This window comes from Doryrhamphus excisus, chromosome 2 (assembly GCF_030265055.1).
Source record: "Doryrhamphus excisus isolate RoL2022-K1 chromosome 2, RoL_Dexc_1.0, whole genome shotgun sequence".
Classification (NCBI taxonomy): Eukaryota; Metazoa; Chordata; class Actinopteri; order Syngnathiformes; family Syngnathidae; genus Doryrhamphus; species Doryrhamphus excisus.
Window position 1 is genome coordinate 24,473,586 of NC_080467.1, and position 21,274 is coordinate 24,494,859.

At 41.4% G+C, this 21,274-nt stretch overlaps 1 protein-coding gene across 2 annotated transcripts in view; it reads right to left on the bottom strand.

Moving 5' to 3' along the window:
• The window catches only part of slit3 (slit homolog 3 (Drosophila)), a 262,158-nt gene extending 241,606 nt beyond the window's left edge, over nt 1-20,552 (bottom strand). The window contains exons 1-3 of one of the 2 annotated variants that reach the window (XM_058048416.1): nt 20,358-20,552; nt 17,999-18,226; nt 4,223-4,294 (exon numbers count right to left, since the gene is read on the bottom strand). In XM_058048416.1, coding sequence (XP_057904399.1) covers nt 4,223-4,294; nt 17,999-18,156 — 230 coding nt within the window. In that variant the 5' untranslated portion in view covers nt 18,157-18,226; nt 20,358-20,552. Of the gene's footprint in view, nt 1-4,222; nt 4,295-17,998; nt 18,520-20,357 lie in introns of those variants that run through there. The other variant, XM_058048425.1, reaches the window with a different exon arrangement.
• Nucleotides 20,553-21,274: the final 722 nt, after the last annotated feature.

Consider the following 21,274-nt stretch of genomic DNA (forward strand, 5'->3'; position numbering starts at 1 on the left):
ATGTCGGCCGGCGCAGTGGGGCGCCTCACCACTCGCCTGCTCGCCCCCTCCGCTTGCTCATGTGCGGGCCTCCTCCCCTCGCCCGCTCCTTTGTCTGCCACACTGCAGTAGCCCTGATGCCGTGGTCGAGGGGAGTCTGGGGGTGCTATGCCTTGGCGGTCCGTACCTCCCTGGGCTCGGGGCCTGGTTGTGGGTCTGGGACCCCTGGGTCCCCCACCCTGTGATGCCCTGGACGCCCCACCCGGGGACGTCCACAGCATGTGTGTGTATTGAGTGGATGGGGTGTGCATGTGTCTGAGTTTATTTTATGTATTTATTGTTTTAAATACTTAGATAATTAATGATTAGTTTTATTATAATTATATATATATGTATATATATATGTATATGTGTGGATGTGTATGTGGGTATATGGCCATGTAGATATACGGGGGGGGGGGGGGGGGCTCTGCGGGGGTCTGGCGTAGGGTGTTCCATCTCAACCGCCCGGTCCTCCATGGGGCAGTGTGCCCGGGCCTCTTCTGTCCTGGCCGGGGCGGTCCTATGTCGGTGGTCGGGCCTGGGGTTGCCTGGGGCGGGCCGGGTTCTGCTTCCTGGGGGTGTGTGGGGGGCGGGAGGCGGTGCCTCCGGCCGTGGACGGGCTCCCTTCCGGTCGGCAGGGGCGCCCCTGTGCCCACGGGTGTGTGGCCTTCGATGCCCTTCTGCCCTAGTAGGGTATGGTCTCCCGCTGGTCTCGGGGGTGCGGCTCTCCTCCGGCCTGCTGGCGCCCTGTTGCCGGTTGGGATTGCTCCTCCATGGCCTCTTGCTGGTCTCTTCGGGGAGTTGCTTCGGGGGCGGGTCTTGGGGAGTCGGCCCTGGCTTTGCCCACACCCACGGGGCCGGAGGATCTCTGGCGGTGGGGGCTTGACCTGGCTGCGCGGGGCGGGGTTTGCTGGGTGGTAGAAGGCAGTCTCTCTCCTTTTGTCACTCTCAGTGACAATTACACATTCACACACTCGCATTCACATACACAACACACCTCCATATGGGCACTCACAGCACATGGGTGCTTCTCTATACAATCTACTCTCTTATCCCTGATGTTTATATAGTATTGGTATGCTATTATTACAGTAATAATGATGTCAAGCAATGAGATTTTAATTACTGTAACTGTATGGTTGCAATTGTGTTTACTATCATGGGTCATGTCCTCATTGTTACTATTGCTATTGGTAAGTTGGACTGTTTCATTCCACTGATATCATCTCCAGTGTGACCCTTAGCCATCATTGACATTTAACTGTTCTGTTTGTCACTGTTGTTGTTTTGGGAATTCTTGTTGCTGCTGTTTTTGTCTCTCCCTCTACTGCCCCCCCCCCCCCCCGACCCCACCTTTCTCTTCTCTCTTCTTCTTTTCTGTTCTTCTTATTGCTCCGGTCCGGTCGTCCCAAATGGCATAACAAAGACATCAAATAACGGCAAATAAAATTTCATGGTACAGGGAAGTTGTAGCCAACACCTTTCCTGACACAGAGCAAATCTGTCTAGCATGTAAGGGCATTTAGATCAACAATACTATCTGCCCCAATGGCTGGACGGGACAAAAAAAAAAAAAAAAAAAAAAAAAAAAAAAAAGAAAATTCATTCATTCATTCATTCATTTTCTACCGCTTTTTCCTCACGAGGGTCGCGGGGGTGCTGGAGCCTATCCTAGCTGTCTTTGGGCGAGAGGCGGGGTACACCCTGGACTGGTGGCCAGCCAATCACAGGGCACATATAGACAAACAACCATTCACACTCACATTCATACCTATGGACAATTTGGAGTGGCTAATTAACCTAGCATGTTTTTGGAATGTGGGAGGAAACCGGAGTACCCGGAGAAAACCCACGCATGCACGGGGAGAACATGCAAACTCCACACAGAGATGGCCTGGTCTCCTAGCTGTGAGGTCTGTGGGCTAACCACTCGTCCACCGTGCCGCCCCTTGAAAATTCAATTCAAAATTATTTTTACTTTAATCCACAGATGATGATTGAAGGGTAACGTATTTTTATTGGGAATATTTATTGGGATCGGCAGGCGTGACAAAGGGCTACACACCATCATGCTAGGTTCGATAATGTGTCTCAAAGCTGGTTGCCACTCGACTCCCGCCACAATGCAACATCACCACGCAGACAAGTCTGCACCGTGGTGAAGTTAGTTTCACTTTGGGTGTTGCATGTTAGGTACAGCGGTAGTTTCCCCTCACTGTGTCCGGTGCATTAAAGCCTCAAAAAGAACCTTTCATGATTTTTCCACTTTTCTGACCTATAAATGGAGTTAGAATTTCTATTCTCGTGTTAAATGATGCCAAAGTTTCAGATAATGAGGTTTACACATTTGGAAGTGACCCCTGAAAGAAGTTTGGGATGGCTCAAAACGCTCGGTTTCAAAAGGCGTGGTAAAACTGCCCCTTTGTGATGTCACAGAGGGGCGGACTTCCTTATATGGTTCATAGTTAGGAAGCACTTTGGCCTTGGGTAGAATAAATTAAAACAGACCGTTTTGGCAGGAAGCACAAATCAAAGGAAATACAGATGGAATAGGTACAGATTCTGGAAGAGCTAAAACAGGGGTCTCCAACTTGTGGCACGCGGGCCAAATGGGGCACGCGAGACACTATTTTAAGGCCCCCGCCGTGATATGAAAGTTTAATGTGTGAGTTTGATATGGATGCTGTATGGTATCATGTACCCAGAAATGACAGATTAAATTGTTTATTTATTTTTTCATCTTATTTTGTGCAGAAAAATACAAATTAAGATATTTGAGAACAGTGCAATGTTTTATCAGAACTTTTCTTGTAGAAACCCGGAACCAAAGCACTGAAAAAGTGTAGGGTATAGCAGAAGCACAAGCATTGAAGACAGTTTATTTATTTACTATGTTTCTGTTTTTAACACAGAATAATATATGTTTAATATGGGTTTTTTTTAACCTGATGCGGCACAGCCTCACCCAGACACTAGCTCCAGTGGCCCCCCAGGTAAATTGAGTTTGAGACCCTTGATCTAAAACATTCTCTGTGCGGGTTATTGTGTGTAGCTGCTCTATAGTAGACCACAACTCAATACAAAGGGTCGAAAAATGAGCACAATACAACATGGTGAAAATATACTCATCGAGCCCGAGTTTCGCACACACACACACACACACGCACAACTACTTAGCGTGATAAACTAAGCTAACTCCTGCTAGCTTGTGTTCACATTCTGTATGCTGTTTATCACCAGTTCAACCTGTTCAGATCAGGAAGTCTGCCGAGTAAATACTTCCCCACAAGAACGTTCCTTCTCACAATGACATCATTTAATTCATCTTATGTATCCATATTCAATTCCATGAATTCATGTTTGTAACCAAAGTTTATTATTGTTATTATTGGGGTTTTTTTTTTAATAAAGAAACGGTACCGGATAGGCAAGACTACAGAAAAAATCTGATCGGGGGGCAAAAAATGTGGACCAGGATGTCCCTAATTTTTATTATACATACATAAGATTAAATTGATAATTGGGCACCCAATTCAACTTCAAGTCTAAAAATGTTAAATTATTTCTATTTGCTATCAATGTTACTGGAAAAAAGAAAAACACACTCATTCAGATGCACACTGTTTTTTATTTTGAAGTATGAAGTTTTAAGGCATTTTTGTCCAAAACTGGGATTTATTTAGTTCGTTCCATTGGGTTTAGATGTATTAAATTGTTTTTTATTTAATCAAACACTTAATATAATATATTTTAAGGTTAGTCTCATCCTTATGTTTTTTCATTTATAAATCTTTTAGGGAACTGGCCAAAAATATTCAGCCAATATTCCTTAGGAAAAAAAAGTGAAATAAAATAAACATTTCCCAGTGCAAGTCAGTTAAAAATGCATGAAGAATAACATCTATAAATCATATCTAGTGGTCAGGCCAGAGAGAGAGGCCTATTAAGTAAAGATAGCCTTTGTCTAATGGCTCCATGATGGCTATGTAACGAGGTTCCTTCTTGCAGGGAAACAACAGAATAAACAGAAAGGAAGAAAATGTAAATCCGTGCATCATTTTCTGCCATGTGAAAGTCATTTGAGGGGAATTGTGTGAATTTCCCCTTGCACATACTTGAAATTTCTCCCACCAGAAATGTGATTAGAATACAACAACAACCCTGCATTGACTTTTCCGGGATATTCTAGAAATAAACTCACAGGATTCTCAGGTTCTTGACGCCGGAGAAGTCCACTTTGGTGATCCGGGTGATGTTGTTTCTGTTCATGTCCCTGCAGGGCGAAAACACAAGGGTCAGACATTCGGCCATGAACAACAAACCTCCAAACGACGTCATCGGTAAAAATGAAAAAAAAAAAAAAAAAAAAACCTTGATTGGGTTCGGCGAGTATCAAGAAACACAAATGTAGGATGGAGCGTGAGAATGCCCAGCGGCACTGAAGCCCACACGCGTTCATACGTGCAAACAAACTAAAACTTCAACGTAAAAAATATGCATTAAACACTGAAGAAAGAAACAAAAATGAAAGCTGATCACGTTTCCTGCCTGTCATTCAATCTCATCTTCCCCTTAAGTGTGGCATGTATACATTGTGTAGCATGAGTCTGCTTCCCTTTATACGGCTGTTTATTGAAACGCTGTCGCACAGAAGGAATGAGTGCGGACAACAAACACAATTTTCCCTCTTGTTTCACACAGCCACTCACACACACACACACAAATATAAACAGTCTGCTCCTGCCAAGACGGCCTGCGTGTGTGTTTTTCATAACACACCTAAACATTTATAAATCTCATTTAAGACCATATTAGGTTTCAAAAGGCTGCCATTGCCAAGGGCCCTAATAGGAGACAGCCTCGGACATGAGCATGAATGGTCCCAATTCGAGCTAGATGTCCAGCCCAGGATCCATTTGTCGGCCATATATTATTTTTTATAACCCCGAGGTGGAGTCAAACAAGATATTCTTGAAATAAAAACACTGTAAATATTCCAATTCCGAAAAAATATATACCATCATTTACATCATTTATCATTTTTTAAGTATATTTAAATAATGATTGGAGTGCATGAAAAAGTGGAAGGGGCGGCATGGCGGACGAGTGGTTAGCGCGCAAACCTCACAGCAAGGAGAACAGGGGTTCAATTCCACCCTCGGCCATCTCTGTGTGGGTACTCCGGTTTCCTCCCACATTCCAAAAACATGCTAGGTTAATTGGCCACTCCAAATTGTCCATAGGTATGAATGTGAGTGTGAATGGTTGTTTGTCTATATGTGCCCTGTGATTGGCTGGCCACCAGTCCAGGGTGTACCCCGCCTCTCGCCCGAAGACAGCTGGGATAGGCTCCAGCACCCCCCACGACCCTCGTGAGGAAAAGCGGTAGAAAATGAATGAATGAATGTAAACAATATAAGACATTATTTGTTTACATTACATTATAATAATGTTTACATTATTTGTTTAAAAAAAGCAAAGTTTTCCTTTCCACTTTTTCATTCATTCATTCATTCCTTTTCTACCGCTTTTCCTCACAAGGGTCACAGGGATGCTGGAGCCTATCCCAGCTGTCTTCGAGCGAGAGGCGGGGTACACCCTGGACTGGTGGCCAGCCAATCACAGGGCACATATAGACAAACAACCATTCACACTCACATATAACAGAGTCACGTCATTTTAAATGGCATTCAGAGGTAGAGAACGCGTCTGATGCTGAGACTTCACATACAGCTACTGCCATTTTGTGAAATTCAACTAGTGAGGTTGCTTACAGCCACAGTTTTTAATGCTACAGTCATTTGACCGAGCATTAATTAGAAACTTTTGTGGTTATTTGTGAGATTACTGGAACGTATGCTAAATTGTGCAGTTGCAAACATGGCCTATAAGACCCACTTTGAATAATATTGTATTGTTATACAACATTCTCACTTCTTTCTCTCTCCTAGCTGTCACTCGTCCACAGTCGACTAAACCCTCTAATCTGCTTTTCTTCCTTTCTAATCTCCCCTCTTTTACCTCAATCTCTAACTCCTTTACTCCTTTACTCTCTAACTCCCCCCCCCCCTCATCCTTATCTCCATCTTTGTTGCTGATGGTGGAAACTTGTGCTGTGTAGCAAGTACCCCGCCTCTCTGCATTCAAGCAAACAGCAATGGTGGAAGGTCAGGTGGAAAGATGTATGATTAAAGTCCAATCGGGGGAAATGTAATCTAGTATATTGTTGTTTACTTTGGAATACAACTATAGAAACAAAGATGAGTAAAATGTAGGACCTAAAGAAAGGAAAGCACCATAATAGATACTAGCTCTTGTTTATATAAATGTCATTTTTAACTACTGATGTTTGGACTTGCATCCTGATCTGATTCGGCTTTCCCTTCAGGGGTCGCCACAGCAAATCAATCCTCCATCCAACCCTGTCTTCTGCATCCGTCACTCTCATGTCCTCCTTCACTACATCCATAAACCTCCTCTTTGGTCTTCCTCTACGCCTCCTACCTGGCAGCTCTAAACGCAGCATCCTTCTACCAATATATTCACTATCTCTCCTCTGGACATGTCCCAACCATCTCAGTCTGGTCTCTCTGACTTTATCTCCAAGGCCTCTAACATGTAACGTCCCTATGATGTACTTGTTCCTGATCCTATCCATCCTGGTCACTCCCAATGAGAACCATCTCAGTCTGGCCTCTCTGACTTTATCTCCAAGGCCTCTAACATGTAATATCGCTATGATGTACCCGTTCCTGATCCTATCCATCCTGGTCACTCCCGATGAGAACCTCCAGTTCTGCTTCCTGTCTTTTCGTCAGTTGCACACTTGAGAAATTGTACAAATTAACAAATTGCTAAATAAATGTCATGGAAAATGTAAAGATTTTAAAAATATCTCTAGAGCCCTTTTATCAGAGCCTTGAAACAATTTCCTAAACCTTTAATGATCGAAATAAGGCATTTTTTTGCATGGTTTCACCACAGATGACTACAAAACAAGGGAACAAGTGTGAAAAAAATATGCATAAAACAGCTTTTTTTGTGATACTGTAATCCCTGATCCTTGACCATAATAAGTGATTAGGTTTCCTTATTCATAGCTGGCATATTTTTTATCAATAGAGCATAGAAAACCTATTCACCATTTTTAACAGTATTAGAGCCCACTGTCCAGGCTATTCAGTACAATATGGCTTGAGTGGACAACAATGACTCTGCAAAGTGAGCTGCATTTTGTCGTTATGTGCCTCCTAAGCACATGCTGTAATGTTAAGTATTGCTTACAACAACTGTGCATGATTTCTTTTTACAATAGTAATGATACATTTTGTATTGCACTTTATATTTTAGCCATCTCACACCGATTATTCATATCTCCATTTTCCCCAAAGGGTAAAAAGGAGTCACTTTGTGTGTTTTGCTCATAAAGCCTTACTCTCACTTTTACTGACCAGCTGGCAGTCTGACAGCCAACAAGCGGCTTTAGCACAAAAGCCCTAACAACTACTTGTCATTTCCACTCATGTGTGTGTTTACAGCATGGGGTGGGAGACAAGCAGCAGGTGTTGTGTCTGTAGAACAACTCCAGCCACCAGTTGAGTGTGGACTGGCTGCTGCACACGCGGAAAGGAAAATTAGAAGGAAGGTTTAAGAAAAGACAACGCAGGTGACAAAGTCTTGGAATGAAATCCATCCTCTGTCGCGTTTCAGTTAAATTTGGACTTCAAATATGTGGCTCTTTATCCAGGTCAACTCATCAAGTCTTATTTTCATTTTCTTGACCTTTCACCTTCTTTGCTTCCTCTTCTGTCTGGGATAACACTCTTCACTCCGTCCGTCCGTCTGTCTCGCGAAAGTGTATCCAGGTCTCGACCAAAAAGGACTTCCTGCGCTAATCTCTTGTTATTTTTTCCACAAAGCACTTTTATCACTTCTCTTTTTTTTCCTTCTTTCTCTATTCGTCCTTCTCCCGCTCTCAGATAGGTATGCTCCATTTCACCCTGGACAACTTTCAGCCACGCAAGGAATCCTAATTGCCCTCTTCCTTTTTCCGAAAACTAGCCCGGCGCTGTACGGCGTGTCCGTCACCAGAGGAAGGAGGAGAAAAAGCAGGGGTGATGTATTACATCTTATCACATACTACAGTATTAATTGTCCCTGTACCCTAGAAAGCGCCCATGAATGATACGGGAAAAGGCCGAAAATGATACTGTGTCAAAGCCCAGGGCAGTGATACTGATAAATTATAGAGTTTAACCATGTCCAGTATCAGCCCCCGTAGCTGTCCACTCAGAGCGCACTGCTCTGGTATCGTGCCCGTGAAACAACCAATCAGAGAACAGCGCACGAGTGCTTAGTGCCTAGTGCTTCTCCAGTCACCAAAAAACCCAAACTTGATTAATGGAACTTTAATTGTCAGACATTGATAAGATAAGACTGTTGATAAAATATTATTGTTGAAATATTTTTGCAATTATTGTGTTACATAATACATGTAATAAACTGAAAATTTTCTGGAAACAAAATGGTCTTTTGATTAAATAGTACGTGATAATAAGCTCATGATTAAATAGTATGTGATAATAAGATCATCACATGGTTTGTCTGGTATCAGGCCCAGTATCATGCCCCCGCGTGCCAGTATATGCCCTCGACAGTATGTGATAACCTATAATTCTCAAGGGACAATCCTACAGAAAGTAACCTTGTATGTACAGTACTTTGGAGTAGTATTGTATGTCATTATTGATGAAACAGCTGGCACCTCAGAGAACATCTCTTTCGGGATGCTCCGATCGATTGGCCACCATTCACTAACGGCCGATTTCCGTGATCTGCATGTGATGGATGAACGCCTTTGGTTCGTACTATTATATCCTGTTGCAATGACTGCCTGCAGTATAGTGTCTTGCCCTAACTAACATCTTAGGTAACGTCCTCCGCCCACTTACCTTTACACTGCACTACACTACACTTACACATCTTTGTCACAGGTGGGAGACACCAGGTTCGCCGGCTTGCTCTCCACTTAGAGCCCACCTACGTGTACTTATGGGCTCGATCTCACATCTAAAGTCTCCTTTACGAAGGCATCTCATCCTCTGTATGTGATACACAGTATGTTTTTGTCTAAATGAAGGTGATTTTATGCTTCTAGTTTTCATATCACATCACGTTTGTTTGGACTTGTGCCTTGTGTCGCATTTGAACATTTTTTAGAAGACTTTTTGGCGCTGACTGATGTACGCTGTACTGCCTTTAGTGTTTTGTCACAGGTCTGAATGAAGACCGTGCCAAGGGAAACTGAGTAAAAGCAAGAGATCCAAAATAAGATGAGGGGGAGACGGCACAAGAAAAGATGTCATAAGTCGGTCACTTTTTTTTTAACTGCAGGCTGAAGTACACTTACACTACTCCTTAAAAAAATTACACTCATTACAAAATCTGGTTCTTCTGTGAAGGTTCCCATCCCAACCATGGTGCACACAAAACATCCTAACACAGAACTGCAAGTCAAACCAAAACGAATATTGTTGTTTAAAAACAATCATTAATTTGTTCCAGAAATTCATATGAAAACTGAAACTGACAACATCTGAGGCAATTTTTGATTTGCTGTACAATTTTTGTACTGTAATAAAAGGCTGGAAAGCACATGGTTAAGGTTTGCATAGTAATTGGTTAGTATTCTGCATTATACGTTGGTAGTGTATTGTCTGTTTTTATCCACCTATTGCGTTGCTCAAACATGACAGGAGACAATGATCTTTGAACGATAATCTTAATGATAATTGTTTATGTTTTTTGTTTAAAAAAAAAAGTTTGAAATGATCAAATATCGGTCGATAATTAATAGCACAATTATCGACCAGCAAAATTTGTTGCTGTGACAGGCCGAGTTTCAGCCCCTCATCCATCCTCTGGATGCCCTGGAAAGGTATTTTTTGAAAACAGCTTCCAAAGTGGGAAAAATCTGATAATCTGATGACGTCAACCACCCATCGCTATCACATGATCAGAAGTGGGTTTTCACAACAAACCAGCATAATATCTGAATATTTTGATTTTCATGACTCACGGCAGTCGACACTCTTTTGTATTTTGTTGCTTCCAAAATGACTATCGTACGTCTGGACGAGCCTTGGCCAGCGAAAGACGATGGATTTATGTGCATGCGTCCTTTCTTCTTCTGTGGTATGATATGTCACATGGTTCAGTCTGCTTGTCGGTTCACAGCGCCACACGTATTTGTAGTTGCGTATTACAAACTGTGACTTCAGCCACCGCATTCACGGTCAAAGTATGAAATTATCCGTACTGTACCACATTTTGGCGTCCAACTGCTGCAGTAGGGTACCTAAAAGGGGTGGAGCTAAACCAAATGTAGCTTCCTGATTAGTCAAGCTCGCATGGTTTCTTTTTAGGCTGTGTTGTGTTGCGATGAGGTCACGGTATTCCCATCCCGCCATTGGAAACCCAAGCCAGATAAGGATTTAAAATGGTCCCGCTCGGTGGAAACACGTCCTCATTGCCCAATTTCTGTTTGTTTCCCTTCTGCTTGCAACTTCAGCGTCTCCACTCAGTCATGAGCGTGCTTTATGTGATTTATAGCCGTCCTGTTTTGCCAAGGCTAATGAAAAAGTCAGTTTGGTGACAACAGCAACGGCTCGGCCACATGAAAGAGTGGCCCACGAGCGTCCCTTTGTTTTCGGGGTGGCGATCTACAAGGGCTTGTAAAGTGGCGCGCTGTGTTTGGTTACCACTTGGGCTGCTATAGTCTGGTTGTAGTCTCGTAAACACATTAAGTTGGGGTCACTTGGAGACAAAGATTTGATCAGTGAAGATGGACCGAATGCAAGAATTGACAACAGTGAAAATTTACTACTACTTCCATCAGATTAATCTAATTTTTTTTTTGGCTTTAAATGTGCATAAATCATGCAATGCAATGAATCTGTACTCTATTTCACTTTTAGTCTGTATTTTTTTTTATTAAATACAGCATTAGTGTAGTGTAAAATGTGGAGAGGCCCCAATAAATCACAACATATCTTTCTATAATGAAACACATCAGCCAAGCCTTCTTAAATAGCTACAGTCAAATATCAGCAGGTTTCTTACTTTGATAATGAACATTAAACATTGTAAACAAGTGTTGCTATGGTGACAAAACAGTGGCACAGCTTCAAATTATTCCAAACGTCATTTTTGCACTACACACATACACACTGTGATGTGTCTCATGCCACAATTTCCATCAAATAATTGAATATTCCAACCCGTATGCATGACAATACATGCGTCCATGCACATCGTGTGGGATACTTTTGGCCTGTTCTTTCCTATTTGCACTGTTAATGAAGCCCACAGCAAATTATGGGATGTGAGCTCACAATGTGGTCACATAAAAAAAAAAAAAACAACAGAGTACTTGGTCAACGAAAGCGGGGGAAAGAAGAAGAAATTTGGTCTATATTCCAGATGAAATGGAGGAAGAAAGTGTTTTAAATTTGTCATGTTCTGGATCACGACGAGTCAGTCAAGAAACTTGGTGATTGACCATAAAGTAAAAATCAACCATAAATCACAGTGACAACCGTTATGTAAATGTGACTTAATGTTCTAACATTAATGTATCCCAATGCAGGCTTTGCTACACGTCTTAAAATGATATCCGCAGCTCTGCCAACTATATAAAATGTGAGTGTAACGCCTGCGGTGTAGCATTGAGTTCCTGATTGCCTACCAGCTAAAGAAAAATGGCATTTCACACTGGACTGTTTTGTGAACATGAGCTAGCATGCAGCTGGACTAGCTGACAAATCGTTGCTGAAGCTCGACACCTTTCCTTACTTGGTCATGTTGAAGAGTCAGGAGAGAAAACAGTAAGTAACAACTTATCGGCGTCTTGTTTTTATTTTGTGTAAGTAACGGAACAAAAACGGTTGTCTGTGTAGCATTATAGAGGGGGGTCAAGCTGACATGTTACAAGCTGACCGATCAGATTCAGCATCCAACACATATGGCTTTATGTAAAAAAATATTTTTGCATTAATTATTAATTCATTTTAAAAAGATTAATCGCTTATCAATTCCTATACCGTTTATCAACTCCTATAAAGTTGGTTTCGGCAGCTATCTGGAAGTCCTCGTGACCAACGACAACGGAGTGGGCGTGCCTGGAGGCGGGCCGTGGGGTGAATACATTAAAACTGAAATAGGTAAAGGTAATAGATTAATAGGAAATAGATTCTGGAGGAGCTAAAGATTCTGTGTTGGTTATCATGTGTAGCTGCTCTATAGCAGTCCACAACTCAATACAAAGGGCTGAAAAATGAGCAATATAAGTCCAGTTTGAAAGTGCTCTAAAAGCGACATCCATTTAAAATAACATTAATCTTTGGTATTGAATGAGTTGAGGTTTGTATCCTCATTATATTATGTCAAATATACTATGTGATACATGGCATTTCTTATGATGGACAAGTGCAGAATGACAGTGTATATGTAAAACCTGCATAAAGGCCCTTCTTGGAAAGACTCACACATACACACACACACACACACAGCTCATGAGCAGACACACAAGGTACAGACACACAAAAATGTGCATTCCCAGTAGGGCTGTCTAAATTCCAGCATCAATACTACACTACACTATTGTCCAAATAAGCTTTATTTAAAACTGGTGAAAAAGAGAACATGAATGATACATAAAATCTCCTAAAAATCTTAACTAGCAACAAGTTCTGCATCCTTTTAATTCCAACCCACCACTTCACTCCTTTTAATCTGATCAAGCATTTTAAGTGCATGCATGACTTTGCATAAGGGCGCCAGTGTGTGAGCACCTCGTCCTGTTTTGTATGTGTTGCAGTTTTTCTCAGCAGGGCCGTAACCAACTGTTCTCTTATCCAGCTGGCTGCCTCAGTGGCAGAACAAGTCATTACGGAGAAAAAAGGTCAGCTGAAGCATCACCCACTGACCTAGAAGCAGAGCCCAAACTTTGTTTTTTTCCAAAACTCCCTTGCGCCACTTGGCGAGCCTTCAGTGAATCAAACATGGTGACCACAGAATGGCTGCCGATGATGATGATCATCGGCGTATTATAAAAACTGTTTGAGAACAGCAAGCTCATTGTGGCTTTTTTTTATATCTTTTCAAAAGAATGAGGAAAGAAAAAAAAAGACGTGTGTCTGCAATAGCAATAACACTCATGACATCACCGTTGCTACCCTGCCCGTGTGTTCCACCAAACGTTCTCGCTGAGGCGTCCCGCAAACACGCAGAAGTGCAGCACAAACAAAAACATCACTAAAAAGCTGCACGTCGTCCAAAAAAAGAAAGAAAAGGAACACATTGTGGTTGGATGAGAATCATAGCGGCAATGACTAAAAACACTCGGCGCGGTTCTTTTGACTTATCGGGCCACAAGCAGATTCCAGTCCCCGTTCGTTGGAATGCTGCCTCGTAGATGGAGGGGCGTGGCAGTTCTACCAATCAGAGGATTGAAAATGTGCATACACACACACAGCAGCATCCTGTTGGGTCATGCACAGTGGTAGGTTGGCAAAGCCAGGAGAAATGGGAGCTGTGAAAACTCTACTGGAGGGATGTTTCTGGCAAACTGGAGGTGTGTGTGTGTGTGTGTGTTAGCTGGGGAGGTGAGGGAGGAGTTATTGGGGTGGGGGGGTGCAATGGAAAAAAGAAGAGTGAGAAATGTTAGGAAGAGTTGGCAAGTCCTGAAGAGAGGGTGCCAACGTGGGAAGGTGTTACTCGTTAGGAAAACCGCCGAAATGTCCCTTAAAAAAAATAAAATAAAAATGAAGATGCTGGCAAGGTGGAGAAATAAAAAATGTGTTACTGTAAAGCTGGCTGAGGCAAACGCACGCAAGCTTTTGCAACACATGAACCATACGTGCAATTGAAGCTCAAATCCCATTGATGACTCATGCATTCAAGACTGATGGGAATATATTCCGGAATATCCCAATTGGAGATCAGAGGGGTCCTCGTTGATGACAGGTGGTCCTTGGGTTCCTCGACTGGGATGCAAGTTGGATCTTACACTTAAGATGTAGCAGAGATGAGAATGCTGAGGTTCTGATTGAGAGTGACCATGATGGATAGGATCAGCATGGATAGGAATATTAGAGGCCTTGAAGATAAAGTCAGAGAGGCCAGACTGAGATGGTTCAGATGCAGAAGATAGGGTTGGATGGAGGAGATTGATTTGCTGTGACGACCCCTAAAGCCCAAAGAGAAAGAAGAAGAAGAAAACCCAAAGCACCATGTTAAGTTTGTTTACCTGTTAGACTACATCCTGGTTCATGGAGGATAATGAACACGACAGATGGTGCCATTTTGATTCTGACAGGGGTGGACACTTCCTTTGACACCAACCACTACAGATCCTCATAAAATAATGGCTTCCTCCTTGACCCATGCACCACAAGGTTCTGTAGAAATGGTATTATTTGCTGTAATCCTGCTCACTGTATATGTATGCCATGTACTACTATTATGCTTCTATTTATTTTGCACTGTGTCTGAAACATGAACAGTTGAGCTCCTGGATGAAAATACAATAACAACACTCCGGCGTGTCGGGCAGGTGTGAATTGGCCCCATGAGAAGCCAAGCAAACGCTCGGCTTCATTTTCCTCAGCTTTGTTCAACCCGCTGAGCCTCAAATTAGATGCAAATGAGGTCTCAAGTGGCTTCCCGAGGAGGGAACATGAGAAGCGACTCGCCGGCCTCAAGAAAATGTTCATATGTGGAAAGAAAAAAAAACAGAGAGGTGAGGCTGCCTTGTTAACCTTCCAAATGTTCTATTGATAGCCGGGAAGGAACCGTTTCCTCCTGCTGGCAAACGGCGTGAAATGAAATTGACATCTTAGAAAAAAAAATGACACTAGATGAATTGTAAGACATTACAAAGAAGCCTAACGTTCCCTATGGTGTCCGATATTCCATTCTCCAGGTTATCCAGAGGTTATTCCTCCATCATAGACTTTTATTCCCCCTGCTCTCGACCTGTGTCTTGTACTCGTAACCACTTCTGGGAGTTTTTCTGCATATCTACAATGTTTTCAAAGTGCATACATATGTTTCAAACTAGCGATAAAGTGATAAAGAATAGTAGTAGTAATAGTAGCAGCACAAGCAAGATAAAAATAAAAACATTTCTGCAGTATTGGTGGAAACCATCATTATTAATGTAAGCTACGGAGTAAATAGGAGTTGTAGTTTCATTATTGTGTTTTTTTTTTCTTTACCTGTTGCTTCACATATGCTTCTGTTGCTAAAGTCTACCTAACCAAATATTACAGGAACATTACTGACACCTAATGACCAAGGTGGAGTACTGCATAGCGTCACGTTTCTGAATGCATTTTGTTTTTCAGCCAGAAAAGTCTAATTTTAGGCCAAAAAAAGTACAATTTGCATAAACATAAAGTTTTTGGACTACCATTAAAGATATTCAACCACAAAACAACATGACTTAACATTTTCCGAAAAAACGTCACAGATTGAAGCCGTATAAACCACAATGTGAGTAAAATCACTTAAAGCCTTTTTTTTTAACATTTCTAACATTCCACACTACAGAATAAGCAACAGAAGCATGTATGATTTGTTGTGATATTGAATCGCTATCGGACGATGCTAAATGCGAAAAATATCTGTATTGTATGGGGAGTGAAAATTAGTAAAAAGTGGGAAAAGGGCACACTGTTTTCAAAGCCTTGTGGAAAAAAAGTCCAAAAAAGGACCAAAATAAGGCAAAATACTGTAAGTATTACATGTTATCATAAATGTACCTGTTACTGCATGGTCACAGCATGTACTGTATATCAAACAATAAACCCCTGTTTTAATAGTGGTCTTTGTAGGCGACATAGGTGTGTCCCATTTGCAGTAATGAGTGGTCTCTTTTTATCTGTTTTTATATCTTTAGAACGGACTGAAAAGAGAAAGATATGTGTTCAAGTAAGGATCGTGGACACCCAACACGGCTTGTTCCCAGTGGGGCTTACTAAAAGCACTTTTTAATTGTCTACATTCCAGCATCAAGCCTGGAAATTCACTTCCAACGGACTATTGTGGGATTCTGTTTGCTGAAAAATAATCGACTATGGGGCCTTTAACAGTTCAGGGGTCTCATCCAACTGCAGACTGATAAATATTCAGAAGCTCCAAACCAAAAAGTGTCGCTGGAAGAGCATTCGCTGAGAATGAAATAAAAGATCTGATGATGTCTCGCTCTGTTTTCCATTCACCATCCACAAATAAACAAAGTGTCCCAGGGTCGAAGCCACAACAGAACTTGTGTGTTTAGCAGGGTTTTTTTTGCCAGAATATGAGCAAAAATATGACACAAATCGTCATTCCATGTTCACATTTTCGGATGCACTGCAATGAGCGGGAATAATTCTGTCATGATCATTATGAAGACGCCTCGCTTCTCCAACAATGTCTCTCCATCATTAGCTTCCATTGTCAAGAATTTTCCAAAAGAAGACGGCGGGCAGTTTTAGAACACTGACCTGGATAAATCAGGGCAACATAAACACATTTCTGGAGGGGCAGGTACGTGAAGGGGGGGTGCTGCCCCCAAATATTTCTCCCTGGGGAAGAATAACCCCCCCATTCTTCCTCCACCATCACAGCCTGCTCTAATTATTTATTTTCTTAGAGTGTAAATGTCTTCGGGGGATTGCTGTGTAAACGGCAACAGGTCCCAGAAGGTCAAACGCTGGAAGAAGTGTGTGCATGTTCATGCAGGTCACTATGTTAGGTACATGTGCATGTATTGACAATATGCACTACATTACTACACCACTGCTGACTAAAACCATTATAATAATTATATTGTTGTATTTGCAAAATCATCCTAGCCTATATTAAACCTATCCACTCTCACAGCAGGCAAACTGACACTACGGCACTGATTGTGTTTGTTGTCTCTGCAGGCTTGGCTGTGTTGTGGATCAACCTCAGGGCTTTTTTTTTGGGGGGGGGGGGGGGGCTGCACCATTATTAGCATGCATAATCACTTCCATATACATTTGCAGCATGCAGAGGCATGTGTGGCATTATCACACTTGTTGGGAAAGCTCCCCAAAAGAGCTGAAATGATTTTTTTTTGTGCGTTATATTCGTTATATAAGTCATTTGATATGCATCATTCGACTTCTAATACAGCCTGTGAATGTCCTTTCATTCAATAAAGCGTAGTTTGACATCTTTTTCACTCAGTTTTGGGGCTGTCATGCAGCTTTTAACATGACTTGGGAGAGCGATGCTCATTTCACTCATTGAACTAAAGAATCAATATCTTTTTTTCAACTCTAAGAGCAAGTTTGACAACTTTTTCACTTAATTTTTGGACATAAAATAACACAACTTAGCTGATTCGCAATTTTAAACCCAACTTTTTCCAATCAGTTTGGGGACTACTATGCAACTTTGAACCACTCGGAGCAAGATAATGTCATGTCATTCATTAAAATGACAACTTGGGACCTAATTGTTTATTTACACACAGCCTGACAAATTTTTAAACTTAATTTTGGGACTCCCACATAACTTCCAACACAACATTTGATAGAGATGCTCATTTCACTCACTAAACTGAAGAATCAACTTTTTGGACAACTTTTTCACTTCTTAAAACACAGGAATAATGTCCTTTCATTCACTTAAATAATTTTAAACCCAGTTTGACAACTTTTTCAGTCAGTTTTGTGGATTATCATACGGCATCTAATAACTTGGAGCATAAATAATGTCATTTAATTCATTAAAATGTAGAATCAGTAATTGTTTCTTAAATTTAAGCACTCAAATTAAGGGCAAAGCTGCATTTTATCCCCATAATCTTCCACTTTGTAAGGCAATATTTGCATTTAACTTCATATTCTATGAATGCTAAAATCTTAGTTTGCAGAATTGTACAAATAAGCACACTTACAGGCGCTCAGCACCGCGTGGAATCCCCTTTGGTACCGTCTTCAGACCCAGACCCTGACAGTCTACATGGGATCCAGAGCAGCTGCACTTGTGTGGGCATCCATCCACGGAGCACACGGCGCACAGCACCATGAGAGCCCAAAGCCGGTGAAGCTGCATGATATCCACTGGAAGTAAGTCACCGATAATCCGTGTGGAAAGTTGGATCTCCAGGGGGGGGGGAAAGGAGCTGGGAAAAGAGCCAAATAATATCAAAGCACTCCTTTGTGTTTTTTTTTTGGTTGTTAAATCACATGGAGGCAAAAAAGTGAAGCAGTTCACGGTGCATCCCTCCGAGGAGTCTCCAAACTTGGTCTCCTTCAAGTTCTAAAGCCCTTCAGAGAAATTAAAGGTTTTAGTTTGGGGAGGGTACAAAATAATCCAAAACAGCACCCCATCCACAGGCAGCTTCTAAAGGTTGTGTCATAAAAAAGAAAGAAGAAGTCATCAGTAGCAAAGTTGAGAGGGAAGTGGCACAGCACAGACTGGTGCGCACTGAGGGTTTGCAGTGAGGAGAGCCCCCCCCCTTCCTCCTTCTCCTCCCAAAAAAAATCTCCTCCCTCTGGCTCTCCCTCTCTTTCTTGATGTCACCACAACAAACTTTCACTATAGGGGCCGTCTCTCCAGGCATTACACCACACAAGTGAATTAGAACCTTCATTGGTGCATCATGTACTTCTATCAGTTTGAGTTGTACATCATTATGAGTTTTGTCTAATACACCCATTACTACATAGAAGTTACAAATAGTGCGGTTCTAAGCTCTAAAATGCCCCCTCTTGTGTAAATATGTCTTTTTCATTACGTTCCAACAGTACAATATGTTCCGAGAGCCTGTTTATGAGCACCAAACCAGAGAAAAATCTATAATTTCCCGCACTTGTTTGCTTATTATTCATCAAAACATACTGAAAGACAAATAATATCGAGTATTCTGTTCAATAGGCGTCTGTAATGTTATATTGATGAGACTTTCTGTCAATTTACATTATTTTAACTTGCAAAAAAAAAACTCTCCCATTCAGTGTGGAAGTGGTACTATTTGGTCTTCAAATTCAAACCAAATCTTAAGCTTAGAATAAATCAGAGGCTGACTAAATAGCTTGACTGATTGTTATTGATGAAGCGGCAATCATCTCTTGATCCCGTAGCCTGCACATAAGCAGTGTGCAATGCGATGTAAACAAAGCTAGCTGAATTGTCGACGTGATATGTTGATGTTGATCTTTTTTTAATGCCGTGCAATCGACCAACATAACGTTCAAGATACTACAACAAGAAAGTTTCCATATATTATTGCTTATCATGTCTACTATATTAGACAATACATAAAGGTGATATATAAAGTGATATACAATACATAAAAGTGACTATTTAATGTCTACAAGGCTCTAATAATGTCAAAAAAATGTTTCTAGAAGGTCATGAACAGGTTTTCTATGCTCTATTTAAATATTCCATTCATTCATTAACATTGAATCCTACTTTGCGGCAGCCGGGCCTAGAACCAATTAACCTCGACTGTATACCCACCACTTCACAAAGAACATCATTCATTCATTCATTCATTCATTCATTTTCTACCGCTTTTTCCTCACGAGGGTCGCGGGGGGTGCTGGAGCCTATCCCAGCTGTCTTCGGGCGAGAGGCGGGGTACACCCTGGACTGGTGGCCAGCCAATCACAGGGCACATATAGACAAACAACCATTCACACTCACATTCATACCTATGGACAATTTGGAGTGGCCAATTAACCTAGCATGTTTTTGGAATGTGGGAGGAAACCGGAGTACCCGGAGAAAACCCACGCATGCACGGGGAGAACATGCAAACTCCACACAGAGATGGCCGAGGGCGGGGACCGAACCCTGGTCTCTTAGCTGTGAGGTCTGCGCACTAACCACCAGACCGCCGTGCCGCCCTCACAAAGAACAGTTTTGTTTAAAAAAAGAATAAAGGAGGCTTCTCTACACCTCTTAAATGTACTCTATGTCAACTACCACTCAGCTACAGACGTGATTATTTTGACTATCTTCCGTGAATAAGCTAGCTGAGCATGACATTGTTGTTAAAGTGAGTGTAATGTTAGCAATGTAGCTCATACACCTAAGCCAGCATGTTTGTCCTTCTGCCCCAGTCCTTAATGCAAAGTTGTTGCATTTGAGGTACAGTATACAGCATATGTAAAAAGAAGATAACATGCTCAAACAAATTAGCATTCATCTACAGACACACAAAACTTTCAACAACTTACCACATGTTGGACAACAGACTTCTAACACACAATTGTGGGACCTCATATTGGATGAAAAATACCTACCTTTTTAGTTTTCTTATTACACATCACTGTAAAACGTGGTGTCCTTAAACACATCAGCATCAAATAAAAGAAAGGAGCTTCTGGTGTTAACGTCTAACTGTATAAGTGTATGCATCCCCATTTAACGTGGCCACAAATCAACAAGAAGCTACAGGAAAACTGAAAATGAAGTGGCGTCCTTCCTTAAAAGCCTGCTGCCCCCTATTGGTCAACAGGGGAAACGCCTCCACATACATTAGCTTCATAAAGTTGTTTAGCTGGTTTCTCATTAAAATCACTGATACGTTCATTTAGTTCAGTTGGGGCGGGGGGGTATAAATGTCTAAAGCCTTCCCCTTCCACCTAATGAATGTTCATAAATATTGCAAGTAACTAATTCAGTGCATCATTGAGAGGGAGCGAGGCTAATTAAAACATTAGTTTCTCTGTCATTTGGAGACCACCACCAGACAAAGTCCATTATGTTAAAGTTAAAATAGCTTTAATAATTGATTACACCACACACAATGGATGCGGGAGGACTTTTTTATATAAATTAATGGCTTGTTTTGATTGGCAGATTTGGATTTTTAAATGAAATTAACATTTCAGATATAGCTATTATACAATCAGATTTGCTACAATGTAAAGGAGGTGAATTAAATATAATTTGAATTAAATATATATATAAAATGTACAATATTGAATGTTACATATTTAAATATGTAACAAACTACTCTCCAACAGAGTTGGCTAGGATTTTTATTTTTTTTTAAATACAATTTCTAAGAAAAAAAAATATTGTTTTAGCAGTTCTCTGCTCACTCCTTGTTAATCCCAAGGATATTAATATTTTAAAAAGTTGTACTTCCAAGATCTTTCCACAATAACAGGGTTCAAATATAAAATGTTTGTATATACATATAGATTTATTCTGG